This window comes from Ursus arctos, unplaced genomic scaffold (genome assembly GCF_023065955.2).
Source record: "Ursus arctos isolate Adak ecotype North America unplaced genomic scaffold, UrsArc2.0 scaffold_9, whole genome shotgun sequence".
Lineage (NCBI taxonomy): Eukaryota > Metazoa > Chordata > Mammalia > Carnivora > Ursidae > Ursus > Ursus arctos.
Window position 1 is genome coordinate 42,979,351 of NW_026623111.1, and position 17,163 is coordinate 42,996,513.

General features: G+C 36.4%; 1 protein-coding gene across 1 annotated transcript in view; it reads left to right on the top strand.

The window, feature by feature from the left end:
* Nucleotides 1-16,266, top strand: part of SRP72 (signal recognition particle 72) — a 29,115-nt gene extending 12,849 nt beyond the window's left edge. Inside the window, exons 10-19 of the mRNA XM_026508952.4 lie at nt 780-908; nt 1,842-1,914; nt 3,532-3,596; nt 4,980-5,075; nt 5,894-5,997; nt 6,136-6,213; nt 7,168-7,305; nt 10,634-10,671; nt 14,074-14,233; nt 14,849-16,266. Coding sequence (XP_026364737.2) covers nt 780-908; nt 1,842-1,914; nt 3,532-3,596; nt 4,980-5,075; nt 5,894-5,997; nt 6,136-6,213; nt 7,168-7,305; nt 10,634-10,671; nt 14,074-14,233; nt 14,849-15,026 — 1,059 coding nt within the window. The 3' untranslated portion in view covers nt 15,027-16,266. The remainder of the gene's footprint in view (nt 1-779; nt 909-1,841; nt 1,915-3,531; nt 3,597-4,979; nt 5,076-5,893; nt 5,998-6,135; nt 6,214-7,167; nt 7,306-10,633; nt 10,672-14,073; nt 14,234-14,848) is intronic.
* The last annotated feature ends 897 nt before the right edge of the window (nt 16,267-17,163 follow it).

Genomic DNA, 17,163 nt, shown 5'->3' on the forward strand with positions numbered 1-17,163 from the left:
CACTGTTGTCAGTACCTTATTTCTAATCTCTCTGAATTAAAGTAGAAAGATGTCAACTGTGATTTTAGGTTTAAGATCTGTCTTTCATTTTAGTTTGTGCAGAATTATTCAAGTTATAAATGCTAAGGAGGTCAATTCGAAATCTAATATGCGTTAATTCTAAAGATTTCTTACTCTTCCACAGGAGAGGTTTTCAGTAGGAGAGTGAGAGGCAGTAACATTTTTGTTATTTAGAACGGAGCCAGGTTATTCTTGAATACTTTAGCAAGAAATACTTATACATTTTGTTGCTTTTAAGCAAAGGCTGATACTTGTATTTTCTTTTTTTAAACAAAACTCAAAATTTAAGCATCCAAATTAATTTAGAACTAGTCCTTTCTGGGGCACCTGGGTGGCTCAGTGAGTTAGACGTCCAACACTTGATTTCAGCTCAGGTCATGATCTCAGGGTTGTGAGATTGAGCCCGTGTTGGGCGTCGGGCTCTAAGCTGGGGCCTGCTTAAGATTCTCCGCCCCCCGCCCAAAGATCTAGCCCTTTCCTAAATGCTTTTGTAACTCAGTAAATTCAGTAAATGGAAATCTTTCCTTAGAGTAAAAAAATGAGAATAGATACTATAAACCACTTCTCAGTAGTTCAGTAGAACTCACTAGTTCTTCACTCTTGTCTTTCAGCTGAGTTCCTTCCCCTTCCACCCCCATCCTTTTCTTTTTGGTCGTTCACTTAATGTTTAATTTTATTAACCAACTTATTTTTGTGGGGGGGAATACTGTTTTTTTTAGGCAGAACAGTGCCGCAAAATATCTGCCAGTTTACAGTCCCAAAGTCCTGAGCATCTCCTGCCTGTATTAATCCAAGCTGCCCAGCTCTGCCGTGAAAAGCAGCACACAAAAGCAATAGAGCTGCTTCAGGTAAAGGAATTATTTGAATTTTTATTGAGGTGTCATGTTGTTGCATCCTTGTTTCATTTTCATTATCATAGCCTGTAAACTTGTAAATAAAGTGGGAAAACTAATAGGTAACATACCACTAGACAAATTCCAGAGTGTTACTTTAGTTAATTCTTGAGCTACAGCTTTGTTTTATGTACATTTGCATTGTGGGGTGCCTGGGTGGCTCAGTCAGTTGAGTGTTGGACTCTTGATCTTAGCTCAGGTCTTGATCTTAGGGTGTTGAGTTCAGGCCCCGTGTTGGGCTTCACGCTGGGCCGGGAGCCTATTTAAAAAAAAAAAAAAATTTTTTTTTTTTTTTTTTTTGCATTATTAAATGTTTACCATAAACTTGAAGAATGGTTTTCATTTGGAGATCAATTTAGCATGAGTTAACAGTTTGTTTTAGGCTTATAATGTCAGAATATGCTTAACCTATTTTTTCAGTAATGTCTTTTCCAATGAGTCCCAGTCCAAAACCTCAAACAATTACAGAGATACTAACTTGGTTTTTATCATCCTAAATCAGTTGTTGGATTACATGTTTGAAATTCCTGAGGGTACAGTACCCTGGAAAGTTGAGCAGGGTAAAATTAGGACCATCCTGAAGGATCCTCAGTAAGGAGGCAGCATCTATTTGAGTATCTTATTTAAACAGAAACAAAACTGTGTAATAATCTTAATTATTATTTCTCTATTAATGACTTCCTGGAACTTGATAGTTTTACACTTTCAGAGCATAATTTTAGAACAAAATGGGAATCAAAATTTTTCCAGAATTAAAATTTTGATCTGAAACCAAAACGTTAATATTTTAAAACTGGATTTTAAATTCTGTGTAGAAGTGATAATTGAACTGTGTGCGGTTAGTTGTGTAAATTGTGTTTTTTTTTTCTCCAACTAAAAACATTTTAGGAGTTTTCAGATCAGCATCCAGAAAATGCAGCTCAAATTAAGCTGACCATGGCACAGCTGAAAATTTCCCAAGGTATTAATAATTATTTCATCATGATTAAAATATCATTTTAATGGAAACATGGTTGAGATGTTTCTGAAGTAGTTGTGAACCGTGTGGTTTTAAAAAGTTTGCAAAAAAATTTTGGCAAGTGATGAAGCATTATTACTGTTTCAAACAGCCTTTCTTCAGGTTATTAAGTTTTTAGGATGATTCTCAATCTGTGCCTTGAAACTGGGTAGCAAAGGATTCCTATGTTTCAAAAGATCATACTTAAACTTCCTGGGATGTCATGTGTAGAAATGCTTATATCTGTCACTTGGTCATATTTGCATGAAAGAAGGGTTACTTTGCATTTAGTTTTCTTAACTTAGCCCTTTCTCCTTTGTTTATAGTTTATGACCCACATCTTTGGGGGAGAAGAGGCAGGGAAATTTAATGAAAACTGACATTTTTTAATCTTACAGAAAACTGCTGGTGTTTTTTTGTCGATTTGAACTAGCCTTGAGTGATTATCTAGAGCTTTTGGTAACCACTATTCACATATAGCTATTTTAAGTTTAAAATTAAATGAAATTTTTAAAAGTCAGTTCCTCACTCACACTAGCCACATTGCAGAAGCTTCATAACCACATGAGGCTAGTTGAACAGCATAGATAAAGACATTTCCATCATAGGAAGTTCTGTCTCTGATGTAGACCATGCATTCTCAACATGAGGGTGGGGAATCATTTATTTGGTGGGTGGCCAAAAAATATTACAGATATTATGATGGCCAGAACGAAAATTTCATGGCTAACGATGAGGATACTTGACAATTAGGAAAAAAAAGTCTTAAGAGATTTCTTAGTGTTTAGTAATAAAGATAAGGTTGAGAAACATTGTTGGTCTTGGGGCACCTAGTTGGCTTATTTGATAGAGCATGCGACTCTTGATCTCAGGGTCGTGAGTTTGAGTCCCAGAGCCCCACATTGGGCATAAAGATTACTTTAAAAAAAAAAAAAGGAAAGAAAAAAAATATTGTTGGTCTCCTGTAATGTTACCCATTCTCACATTTCCTTACCTTCCTCCCTTATTTCTTTTTCCTTTTCCCACTCTTCCTTTTTCTTGCTCTTCCCTTATTTTCTTTCCTTATCCAGTTTCCAGTTTATTTTTGAGAGGAGTATTTATCCTACTAAAATTACTAAGAAAGAGCTGTCATTGGTTTCTATTTTGTTTTTAAAGACTTTGGAAGGTTACATTGTTGGTGTTTGCAATGAGTAGAAAATCAGTATTTTGACACTGGAGGAAATTTTCCATTGCACTCATATCTGCAGTAACATGTTTCAGTGTCTTTAGGTAGGATGTTAAGTTACAGTCTGAAAATGGAGAAAGAGAACTCAGCAGACTGGGTGGGAGTTGGGAGACTTCTTTTCTGGTTAGCATCTCTGCCATTAACTTTCTTTGTGGGTGTTAGCAAGGTAAATTGTTTCTTGAGACTCAGTTTCTTTATATGTGTGTAAAAAGAATAAATAGAGCACATTATCCCAAAAATCCCAAAGCTGGAGTATTTGGAGATACTATAAAATAGGACTTAAATTTCTTGTTTTGTTTTGTTTTAATAATATGTTTTCTTCAGTGTGATGATGATGATGTTTTTAATCTCTCAAGGTAATATATCCAAAGCATGTCTAATATTGAGAAGCATAGAAGAGTTAAAGCATAAACCAGGCATGGTGAGTTTATAATTAAAATGTTGTAAGACTAAAATAGTAGTGGAATTACAGTCTCTTGGTATGTTGTTTGATGTTTCTTTGTATTTAATTTCTTTTTATTAATAATGTGGGAGTAGTAGTTAAAATAAGTTACTTATCTGGTCTGCATTTAATGTCGTTTTGTGTTCTGCTTTGCTTTGGCTTATTATTTAGGCAAGGTGCTATTTAAGCCTTACATTATCACTAAAAGCCAACCTTAAATAACCTAACACCTGTATAGGGAATTTCTTAGCCTAAATTATTTTATCATGTCTTCAGTGTGATATTTTGAGTTAAAACAATTTCGTAATAGTGACCAACAAATTTAGTTTTTAGTTCTGTGATGATTCAGTCATCACAGATTTAGATCACCGATATAGCTGTGAAACCATCTGTTTCAAAGTAGAGACTAATGCTGTCATTGGTGGTATGTACATTTATTGAACGGGGACTTTTATTCATGTCTGTATCCTCTAACACAGCTTGTTTACAGTTGGCACTCAGTAATGTATAACAATATTATGATAATGCTTTATCCTTTGAAGATTCGTTTTTTTTTAAGACTGGACTACAGTTACTCTATATCAGAATCAAATATAAATTTTTCTAGTATGTCATATCTGGCCTTCTATTACCTTTCAAGAAATTTATCCACTTCATCATTGTTGAACTTACTGGCATAAAAGTTGTTCAGGTATTTCATATTTATCCATTTAATATCTGTAGACCCTCTCTCATTCCTGATACTGGTTATTCAGGTCTTCTTTTTTGTTTTCTGATCAGTTTAGCCAGAGGTTCATCAGTTTATTGATTTTCTCAAAGAAAATCTTGTTTCTATTCCTTTCTATCCTCATCTCATAATTGCTCCTCCTGTTCTCACTCTGCTATAGCCACATGGGTCTCCTTGCTGTCCCTCCAACACACTAGGCAAGCTTTTCACTGGCTTTTTGTAGCTCAGGCCAGATAGAACTTACATGGTAGTTTAGCCACACTCGTGTGTACCTCACTGATCACACATTGGGTTTGCCAGCAGTGTTTTATTATATAAACTAATTTTCTAAGCACTTATTCTCAGCTATTATTCTTATCTTGCTATGCGCTAGTAACAAACTGTGAACTGGCACTGGTTTAAAAGGAAAGTCATATCTTATAGATAACTACCTTTGTATTTGGGAACTACTGTTGTATATGGTATTTCTAGTTATTATGGTCTAGAAAGTAAGAATTTTTATGGTGAATTTGGTACTGGCAGAGAGCCTAGAAACTTTTATTTGCTATTTTTTCCAATTTTTTTCATTTTCAAAAAGCTTATTCTGGGAGAAAAGAAGGTATTTTATTCATTAATTTATACTTTTGGCTGGGTAGGTATCTGCATTAGTGACTATGTACAGCCATGAGGAGGATATCGATAGTGCCATTGAGGTCTTCACGCAAGCTATCCAGTGGTATCAAAACCATCAGGTAAATAAATGGAGTAAATTGTTATGAGGGTATGTTTTTATCTAAAAAAGCTGTAGTAGTGAACTCAAGTTACAAGAATTGAAATATTCCAAGTCACTATTTAAAGAATTGAATACTGTTAGACTGTCAAATTAATTTTTTAAGTATACTAGATCCAAATAAAGTTATTAGAAATAAGAATTATTGTAAAATGAAAAAAAAAAGGCTCAGGTTTTGAAGTCCTTTCTGGTTCGTTATATGTATTTGTGTATAATCTCAAAAAATCATACATGAGTACATATGGGAGTGCTCATCGTTAGTGGCTGGAGAGCTCATGGATGGCAGAAAGTGGTGGAACAATAAGTTTGTGCAATAATTGTATCTCATTTTTCCATGGAATAAGAACATCTTCATTTTTTCCAGTGTGAGTCTCTGCATAGGCAATATCCCACTTATAAATATACATGCACACAGGTGGCATTTATACTGTTGGCACTATTGGCAGTAGAGGGATATCAGTGTTCTGGGAAATACTGTGTTAATGTTTGAGAATTATGGTGATATATCTCTAAGATTTGATTATGGGGAAATATTTCTAGTTGTAGACAATCTAAAAAAAGGTTGTGGTCCAAATTCATAAATTGATCATCACTTGTATAATTTGTCTACCTCCCTTCCTGTATGTTTGTGTGATTTTTGTTGTTATTTCATGAATTCAGTAAAACTTTGAGGAATTTAATAGAGAGGCCCAACTTAAAGTCTAATGAATATTGTAACTTCATGAACTTGGTAGATATGTAGCTTAAATTTCTTTTTCCTTTTTTTTATTAAACCTGTAGCCCAAATCTTCTGCTCATTTGTCCTTGATAAGAGAGGCTGCAAACTTCAAACTCAAATATGGGCGGAAGAAAGAGGCAATTAGTGACCTAGAACAGCTATGGAAGTAAGTTGTAAAAGCTGGAGATGTAAAAATGCAAATTCTATTGCTATTATTTGATACAAGGAAGTTAATTTTGCTTGTTTGTTATTTTTTCCAGTTTCATAAACTGTTCACTGACTTTCTTTTTCTTCTTTTTTTAAGACAAAATCCAAAAGATATTCACACCCTGGCGCAGCTTATTTCTGCTTACTCACTTGTAGATCCTGAGAAGGCAAAAGCGTATCCTTTTGACCTTTTGATTGTTCTTTTAGACAGCTCCCAAGTAGCGTGCTAGATCCCTTCTAATACCTGTTTTGACCATGGCTTTTTCTGTTGTAAATTTCAACAAACAAACAGAACACTCTTCTAACCAGTAAGAGCAAAAATGAGAATTTATTGGTCAACATGACTGAAAAATACAGTAGTAGATCCACTTGGGGGTACAGTTTGATCCAAAAGCAAAAATGAAGTCAAGATGCAGCTTATATCTCTTCAGGTTCAAGACAAGCAGCAAAAAAAAAAAAAAAGAAAAGAAAAAGAAAAAGCATATCTTATTTGGGTGGCTGTAAAAGATTCTGAAATATCATTCTGATTGAACTATTTTAGATCACATGCCTAATAGTTACTGTGAAGATAAGAGATTCAGTGCCCTGATTGGCTGAGTTTGATCATGTGCTACTCTAGTCATGGTGTGCTCCCAAACCCAAGGTGGAATCGTGGATGCTAAGTAGCCACAGCTCAAAACCTTGGTAGTGAGGAAATCTACGTTTGGTAGTTGTTTTGGAATAGAGATTTTATTAAGCCCCATCTTGAAGTAGATTATGGTTTCTTTTTTCAGGGTATATAATATATAATTGACCTTATCATCTGATTTGTTATTTTTTTTTTTTTTTTAAGATTTTCTTATTTGAGAGACAGCACGAGTGGGGGTGAGGGGTAGAGGGAGAAGCTTACTCCCTGCTGAGCAGGGAGCCCAATAGGGGGCTCAATCCCGGAACTCTGGGATCATGATATGAACCGAAGGCAGATGCTTAACTGACTGAGCCACCCAGGCGCCCCTAATTTGTTACTCTATAGAAGATTTAAGAACATTTTTTTACTTTTGACAAAGGACATCAAAAAAAAGACTGTTTTTCTTTTGGCAGACATATGTATGTGTATATATTGTGTTCCTGAACTCCTGTTTGATCCCAGCCTTAGTAAACATCTGCCCTCGTCAGATAGTATGTCTCTAAAAGTAGACGTCGAGGCTCTTGAAAATTCTCCTGGTGCTACTTACATTCGGAAAAAAGGTGGAAAAGTTGCTGGAGATAGTCAACCAAAGGAGCAAGGGTAATGTTTTCATTGTAACATTCACTAATGTGGACTTTAAATTACATAAGGAATGAAAAATACATTCTCTGAAAACTCCTTGTGAATAAAGTTTAAGTCCCCCTTGTTTCTTTTCCGCTTCCTTTTTGCTATGCCCAGTTCTTAGTCCTTGTGTTGTGTACCACCTCCCCCCATCCCACCCCCAAATTAACCTTTGGTATTGAGTGTCTGTCTTCAGGACATTCTTTGTGTTTACACACAAAGGTGATTTAGAAATATTTTCCTTGGATTGGTTTATTTTTTGTTTTTTTACAGAAGGGGATTATGTTGTACTTACTATTTTCCACCTTGCTTTCATTTACTAAGTTGTGGAGATTTCTCCATATTCTTTTTTTTTTTTTTTAAGATTTTATTTATTTCTCAGAGAGAGAGCATGAGCAGGGGTGAGGGGTAGAAGGAGAAGCAGACTCCCTGCTGAGCAGGGAGCCCAGTGTGGGGCTCAATCCCAGGACCCTGGGATCATGACCTGAGCCTAAGTCAGATGCTTAACTGACTGAGCCACCCAGGCTCCCCTTCTTCATATTTTTAGTATAGACATATTTCATTCTTTTTATGCATAGTATTCCATTAGCTGGTTGTCCCCTACTTTATTTACCTTGTAAGTTTTTGGCGTATATTTAGTACATCATTTAGTAATTCTATATCGAGTTTAGTTCTCATATAGTTCTATATGAGGTTTATTGTGCTGATTTGGAAGGAAGATTATCAAGCTTCATTAACTTATAAGAAATCAAATTCCAATTCTTCTCCCGCCTGGCCATCTCAGAAACACAGTGAAATGTTTAAGATTCCATGAATAGAGACTTGGAATGAATAGAGAATGGAAGAGAGATAATCCTTCCCCAGATTTCTGGCTTTCATGGTTTTTCACTGTTTCTCCTTTTTTTTTTTTTTTTTAAGATTTTATTTATTTGAGAGAGAGGGAGAGAGAGCTAGAGAGAGCATAAATGGTGGGGAGGGGCAGAGGGAGGGGGAGAAGCAGACTCCCCACTGAGCAGGGAGCCCAATGTGGGGCTTGATCCCAGGACCCCGAGATCATGACCTGAGCTGAAGGCAGATGCTAAACGACTGAGCCCCTCAGGTGTCCCTGTTTTCTCCTTTTCTGAGTGCCTTTTGAAATGTAAATTTTTTCCTAACTTAAAAAAAAATATATTAGCAATAGTATATGAGTAACTACATTATGAACTCTGGTAAAAAAGCATTATCATCCTCATAATAGATTTTTTAACTAAAATTAGGAACTGGAGTCTCAGATTACTACCTGGTCCAAATTCCATTTCATCATATGAGTCCCACCTCAAACCTTATCAAGAATCCCAAAATGAAAAATTCAAGCCAAATCTTAAGGGGATTTTCAAGTAATGCTTATTTAAAGGTTTTCCTCCTTCCTTCCTTTCCTTCCTCCCTCCCCCCTTTCTCTCTCTCTCTCCCCCTCACCCCCTAACTCCCTCCCTCCATGCTCAGCGTGGAGCCCAGCACAGGGCTTCAACTCACGATTCCGAGATCAAGACCTGAGCTGAGATCAAGAGGTGGATTCCTAACAGACTAAGCCACGCAGGCGCCCCCTATTTAATTATTTTCTGTATTTTTTTCCTCTTTCAAAACAGAATTGAGTAATTAGTAAGAATATAGCTCTTTTCTAATCCTTTAATCCTCTCCTTTTCCTTAGACAATTATTAAGATATTGACCTTTTGGGGCGGCTGGGTGGCTCAGTCGTTAAGCATCTGCCTTTGGCTCAGGGCGTGATCCCAGCGTTCTGGGATTGAGCCCTACATCGGGCTCCCTGCTCTGCTGGAGCCTGCTTCTTCCTCTCCTACTCCCCCTGCTTGTGTTCCCTCTCTTGCTGGCTGTCTCTATCTCTGTCGAATAAATAAATAAAATCTTAAAAAAAAAAAAAAGATACTGACTTTTAGGCTTTTAAATTTCAGCACATTATTTTCATTAGGCATTATTAAAGCCTTTTATGCTCACTTTTGGATACAAAGGTTTAGTTTTTTGTTTTTTTTAAGTAATCTCTACACCTCATGGGGGGCTCGAACTCACAACCCAGAGATCAGGAGTCACATGCTCTACTGACAGCCAGCCAGGTGCCCCAAAGGTTTAGTTTCTTTTGAAGATACACTGTGTTGTTGACAAAAAATAAGTCATGGTCCTTTCCCTTAAAAGAACCTAAGTCTAGCAGAAGGAAATACAGCAGTAATTTCAATAAAGGTTGCATGTTCTGTGATTGTGCAGGGCAGAGGGTATAGTCCTTCCTGGGAACAGTTGGGGGCTAGGAAATCACCTCATGGAAGAGGTGACTGTGTTGACTCTTGAGGAGGATGAATTAGGCCAAGTGTGAGCAAAGGCAGAGAACCTTTGGGAAATTGCAGGTATGGCTGGAGGGTGATTTTTGTAGAGAGACAGTTTAGAAGACTTGCTTAGCCTGGGTGAGAGATGAAGCTCGTTAAAGTATGACCCTGTATGTTGCATTTCTTATTCTTTAGAATGCCCTGAAAGAATTTTCACAATTGAACGACTTGGTAGAATGAATTTTGGGCAGAAATTGTTGCTGTCTCATCTTTTTAGTTCACTGTTTCATAGTTCCCATAGAGGCATGTCACGTATGATTATGTGCAGAGATATTTTTTATGTCTTCCTCTTACAGGTGTCAGAGTACTTCATTATTTTGAAGTGTTTTCTTTATTTTTCATGATCCTTTCACTACACCTTCCCTTTTTTTTTTAAGTGTACGTAATAAAGATATTACTTAGAAAATTCTGTAAACTCACCAGGTTCAAGATCTGGAAGATAAAAACATACAGAATAAAAGCTTCTTCCCATCCTTATATGCTCTTCCTCTCTCCAAGGTCACAACCAATGTTTCTTGTCTTACATACCCTCCCAGAGATAGTCTTTGCATGTATGACACCTGCGCGTGGTTCTTTTGCCTAAGAGTTTAGTTACCTGTTCTCTAATTTTGCCAAACATGTAACTTAACATAGTATTGTAGATTTTCATGCTTGTGCAGATTTCTTTTTACTAAATTTAATGTATGGCAATATAAATGGTGTCTGTTTTCTGAAAACCTTGCTAATCTTTTTTAAACCACTTTCTAAAAACTATAGTGTGTGAAGCTTGATTAAACTTAACCAGTATTAATATCCCGCCTAGTTTGTTAACTTTGGAGAGACAGTGCCAAATCTTAAGTGCCTAATGATAAAGTGCCCAGCTCACTCTTTTGCACATGTTTAATGCTGTATTGATATTTTATCATGACAATGGTAATGATTTTTCTTCTCTTTGTAGACAGGGAGATTTGAAAAAGAAGAAGAAAAAAAAGAAGGGTAAGGATTTTTCTTTTTTTATCTTTAGATTTTACAAGATAAAAGCTTGAGTTTAGCCCAGTATAAAAATCTTCAGACAAAAACACTGTTCTCTCGATTGTCTTTGAACACTGACTTTTGCCTTGACTATAGCTAATATTTAATTTTTTTTACTTTAAAGACCACAGCTCTAGAGAGTTTGATTGCCTGAATTCAAATTTTTGCTCTAGTTAATGTTGCTCTTTTGCTATAACTGTGAATAGATTACTTAATGTACCTGCCTGAGTTTTTCATCTATAAAATGGATGTTATATATCCTTCTAGGATTAAATGAGATACCACATGTAAAGATCTCAGAATGATGCCTGGCACACAGTAAGCCCTTTATTCATTAGGGTGCTTTTAGCTACAAACTGAACTCAATTTGAACTGGCTATTTATGAAAATAGCTGTGTATAGGAAAGATTGACTAATCTAGGAGTTTTATCTCTTCGTATACAAAACTGAATCCCATTAGAGTCATATGTTTGTTAGCAACAGTCAGGGTTTGTCTTTTTTATTTATTTTTTTTAAGATTTATTTTAGAGAGTGCATGCAGGGGCAGGGGGGTATGCAGAGGGAGAGGGAGAGAGAGTCCCAAGCAGACTCCATGCTGAACTTGGAGCCCAACATGAGGCTTAGTCTCATGACCCCAAGGATCATGACCTGAGCCGAAATCAGAAGTTTGAATGCTCAACTAACTGCACCACCCAGGCGCCCGTGGGGCTTGTCATTTATATCCACAGTTCAAAGAGGGCCTTTCTGCAGTTGTCATGTCTTTCCCATTAATCTCATGGGCCAACATAGGTCATTGTCTAAGCGTGAACCATTAACCAAGGGAATGACATGCATGGATTGGCTTAGGCTGTGTTCTTAATTCCTGGCAAGAGTGGGTAGAATTACCATGTTTGGCTTCAACTAGTCAGAAGTTATCCCTAGAGCCACCTACCTGTTCCTGAATCTGAGAAATCTGTGGTATAAATCAGATTCATTCTGTCTTTCCTTCTTTCTTTTCTTTCTTTCCTTCCTTTCCTTCCTTTCCTTCCTTCATTTCTTTCGTTTATTTTTAAGTAGGCTCCATGCCCAACGTGGGGCTCGAACTCACAAACCTGAGATTGAGTCCCATGCTAAGTATTTGTTTCATGTATTAGTAATACTGCAAGGGAACAGCTGATAACTACAGGTAGCAGTAACCTGTAATATCACTTTCTTTTCTATTTTTTTGCGGTTTCCAGATGAGTATTTTTTAAAACTTACAAGTTTTAAAAACTTTTTAAAAACTTGTAAGTGACATATGCTCATTCTAAAAACAAAACTTCCGTCATTATACAATGGCAATAAAGCATGGAAAATTCCCTACCCAAAATTCATACTCCCAGAGATAATTACAATTTAACTTTTTTGTATATAGAAACATATATTATTTATACATTTACATGATCAGTCAATAAAAGTTTTTAGAAAATTGATACGAACAATATCTTCCGGATAATTTGTTTTAATCTTCTACTTTAGACTGTATCATGCAGACATTTTTCCAAATTAATAAATATAGATGTACTTTTTTTTTTTTTTTTTTAAGATTTTTATTTATTTATTCGACAGAGATAGAGACAGCCAGCGAGAGAGGGAACACAAGCAGGGGGAGTGGGAGAGGAAGAAGCAGGCTCATAGCGGAGGAGCCTGATGTGGGGCTCGATCCCATAACGCCGGGATCACGCCCTGAACCAAAGGCAGACGCTTAACCGCTGTGCCACCCAGGCGCCCCTATAGATGTACTTTTTAACCCACAGCTATAGCTTCTTTTTTTTTTTTTTTTTTTTTAAGATTTATTTATTTATTTATTTGTTAGAGGTGGGGGGAGGAGAGAGAAAGAGAGAGCGCACAAGCAGGGGGAATGGTAGGCAGAGGGAGAAGCAGGCTCCCTGCTGAGCAAGGAGCTTGATGCAGGACTCAGTTCCGGGACCCTGGGATCATGATCTGAGCCGAAGGCAGATGCTTAACCTACTGAGCCACCCAGGCGTCCCCATAGCTATAGCTTCTTATAATGTGGGCATACTCTAATTTATTTAATCATTCTCTTATTGATAGACACTTGTTAGTTTACTTTAAAGAATACCATAGAGAATGTTCTTTTTAAGATTTATTATTTTATAGAGAGAGGGTGCTAGCAGGAGGAGGGGCAGAGAGAGAGAGGAGACTCCCCACTCTGCATAGAGCCCGACATGGGGTTCAGTCCCACAATCCTGAGATCATGACCAGAGCCGACTTCAAGAGTTGGACGCTCAACTGACTGAGCCACCCAGGCACCCCCATATTCTTATACATAACTTTGTGTCTTATGGGTATCCGCAGGATAAATTTCTAGACGTACAAATTTTGGCTAGTACTGCCAAATTAAATTGCTCTCTCAAAGGCTATACCATTATACACTTCTGCCATAGTGTTTGAGTGTTTCTTACTATCTCATCAACACTGGGTATTGTTACTGCTTTTAATATTTGTTTGTTAGAATTTTGCTACCTTTTCATTTGTAATTACTGAGGTAGAACATTTTTTCACATGAGTAAGGACTTCTATTTCTCCTGGCTTACCCTAATTACACCATTTTTCTTTGCATGATTTATCTATTGAATATCAAGACCTGTTTCTTTTTCTTTTTTTTTTTTTTTTAAGATTTTATTCATTTATTTGACAGACAGCGAGAGAGGGAAAACAATCAGGGGGAGTGGGAGAGGGAGAAGCAGGCTTCCCACTGAACGGGGAGCCCAATGCGGAGCTCGATCCCAGGGCGCTGGGATCATGACCTGAGCCGAAGGCAGACGCTTAATGACTGAGCCACCCAGGTGCCTCAAGACCTGTTTCTATGTTAAGAATATCAGTCCACTCTGTTATATAATATGCAAATATTTTTTTGTTATTTCTCTTAAAAATGTATCTCCTACCAAATGCAATTAAGTATTTTTTATATAGGGGCACCTAGCTGGTGCAGTCAGAATTCTTGATCTTAGGGTCGTGAGTTTGGGCCTCACGTAAGGTATAGAGATTATTTAAAAATAAATGAAACTTTAGGCAGCAGCTCTTCCTGCCCACATGTCTTGTCCCCGTGCTTTAATAAATCACCATTTTGCACAATAAATAAATAAATATTTTAAAAAAAATTTTTAATAGATATATCTGTGAAGTCTTTTCCTTGATGGCTTCTGAATTTTGTATTATGCTTAATAAGGTCTTTTCCCTGGCTAGATTATAGAAATAAAACCTTCTCAGATGAACTTATTTCAGTTTTAATGTTATTTATTCCTGGGCCTGGACACATTCTTTAAGCAGACTATCTTGAAAACATTATGAACATATCTCATTTCTTTATCCCTTAATACACAGGAAAACTGCCTAAGAATTATGACCCAAAGGTGACCCCAGACCCAGAAAGATGGCTACCAATGAGAGAACGTTCTTACTACCGGGGAAGAAAGAAGGGTAAAAAGAAGGATCAGATTGGAAAAGGGACCCAGGGAGCAACTGCAGGAGCTTCATCTGAACTGTAAGTCATTGCTCCTCAATTGAAGTCACTCACAGCATAGGTTGATTCTTTCTCAGATGGACTCAGGATCATTAATAAGAATTTTTAAAATATATTTTTAGTATAAGGAATACAGTTAGATATCTTTAGTAAGTGTTTTGCCAATATGCTTATGTAAAGGAAAAAAAATGTGTTTCTGGTTTGATTATATTGTAAATACTAGGATTATAGAATTATAAATGTTAGGATTCCAGTATTTTCAAAAGGAAGCTAAATATAGAGTCATTCAACTAACTGAAAATAAGGACAGATACTATAAATAAGATGACTAGAAGTATTAAAAATGTTACTAAATAAGTTATTCTAACATTGTAAGATTGAGTCATTTAAATTTTTTTCTTTCCTGCGCTTTCTAAAAATTGGCATGAACCACATATTTTTCTTTAATTAAAAGCAGTAAATACTGTATTCAAAAGAAAAATGGATAGGAAGTTGGGGAGCCCACTTTAAAAGAAATAGAATATGTGTGGGAGATTGTTAGGAGTAGAAAGTGAAATCCACATACATATGTTTTTATAGTCTTTTCCTTTGTTGAATATATGAATGACCAACACTCTCCTGACCTGATGATTTCAGGGATGCCAGTAAAACTGTGAGCAGCCCACCAACCTCCCCAAGACCTGGCAGCGCAGCAACAGCATCTGCATCTACAAGTAATATCATACCCCCAAGACACCAGAAACCTGCAGGGGCTCCAGCGACAAAAAAGAAACAGCAACAGAAAAAGAAGAAAGGTGGAAAAGGTGGCTGGTGATTAGAACATTCTTGTTTGCAGGCTATTTGTAGTCTCGCTGACACTAGGAACATAATAAAGGTAACACAGCAAGAAGCACAGAGCTACTCCCTCTCCCATACCCACATTTTCATGAAATGATTTTCTTGTGCATCACACAGGAAAACATCTTCCTCAAACTCTGCCTAGTCAGACTTGGCCTGCTTGTACCACCTAGCTTTGCACAGATGATAAGGACTCAAAATAATTGGACATTTTCCCACCTTGATCTCTGTTGCCTTTTTTCTCTTTGTGTGCTGTGATCTGGTGTTTTTTCAGTTTCACAAACAAGGCATGTTATCCAAAATTTCCTAGGATTTAAACAGAACCTACTTCTGTTTCAACTCGAGTCCGAAGATATTTGTTCCTATCAAATCCCACTTTAAATTATGTCTTAGGAGGCCTTAAGAGACTGAAAGTGGAATCTTCTGAGCATTCCAAATATCTGCTTAGAAATATCATGTGATAAAAAGGGACCTTATTAATACACTGGTGTTCTTCACTTCATTACATGAATGACCACAGGAAAACTAAAGTAAATGTCATGATCGCTTTTAACCATAAATTCTCTGTCGTGTGATCCTGGAGTATGGGATACTATATATACATACTATATATATAGTAATGAAATGTGTGTGTATGTACATATATACACACACATATATAAATTAGGACTTCTTTGCACCCTGTATTGTTTTCAGATTATGATGACATTATGCTGATTTGGCACCATTAAAGAACTCAAGGAAAATGTATCGATGTTGCAGGAAGTTGACTCTTAGACCCAGTGTTCTGAGTCAGATGGGTTTGGAGTGTCTCAATCAAAAGATTTAATGGCCCTGTTAAGAGCATGAACATTGACTTCTGAGGTAGAGAGGAAATCCTCCAGAGTTCAAAAGCGGGCAGTATTAGAACTTAACTATTTGGCCCAATTAATAGATACTAAAATGACTCACCTTTGTCATTTGGGGTACAACTATTCATTACCCTTCTCAGAGTAATGAAGTATTGTACAGTCAGTCTGGTGTCAGTGTTGCTCTGGTCTTCCTTGCTTACAAGCCACTTTCCCATTGAACAGCTGTGAGACAGACACACTGGATTGCCACCCTTGTTAGTATTCATTTTGTGCTGCCCAAGATAGCATTGAATTTAGACTGAGTATTTCCTTGTGATCATATTATTTCGTCCTTGTTAATAAAGTGCTGCTGTGTTTGACTCTGAACATACCTATTGAAACTTCTTCAAAGATATTTTTTAAAAGGCTTTCCCTCCTTTGTAAGAGTAAGAAATGCAGTGCTGCCTAATCAGAATCTGCAGTAATGTCTAAACAAGAGACCCTCCTATATATGAATGACTTATTATGGCATAATATTTTTTGAGCTTAGAGAATAATCTTTTGGTAAGATATACTTATTCCTTCTGAATATATACTCCATTACAGGAATAATTGTTCATAAATTTGTTATTTAGGATTCCATTAAATTTCTGTGGTGAAGGATAATCATTTTTAGGTTAACTGAACTACAGAATTTTGGTGAAAGTTATCCATCGTTGAAAATTTTGACCCAAGGCACCAAGAGTGAAATTTCCATTTCTCTATTTAGTCATTGTAATTACTAGCCTTTGTTATTACCAGTTATTACTAAGCAACTGAAACCTCAATTTAAGTAAGTTATAATTGTCAAATGAAGTATAAACATCTATATTAATTTTCTAGTAATTATTTCTTCTTTTAGACAGGTCTTTAATCAATGACATATACTTGGTGTGTGTGTGTGTGTGTGTGTGTGTGTGTGTGTGTGTGTGTGTACGTGTACATACATTATAGAAGCCAATATGGATACATCCATTCACTGTGGTACATTTTAAAATAAAATATTCTAGCAGTGAGTATGGATTAAGGTGTTTTGGGTTTTGGCATTTTATTGAGGACTTTCTGGTTGGTATACCTAAGAATTTTTTAGGCTGAATATCTAAAATTGTTTCTTGCCCCTCCCACAAAGCTTCAAAACTAATCTGATGGAACTGAGAGAGTCCAGTTGTAACTTCACTAACAATTCATCATGTTCATGTGTGTTTATAAACAAATTGAGGAGTAAACATTTTTTAAGTTACTAAG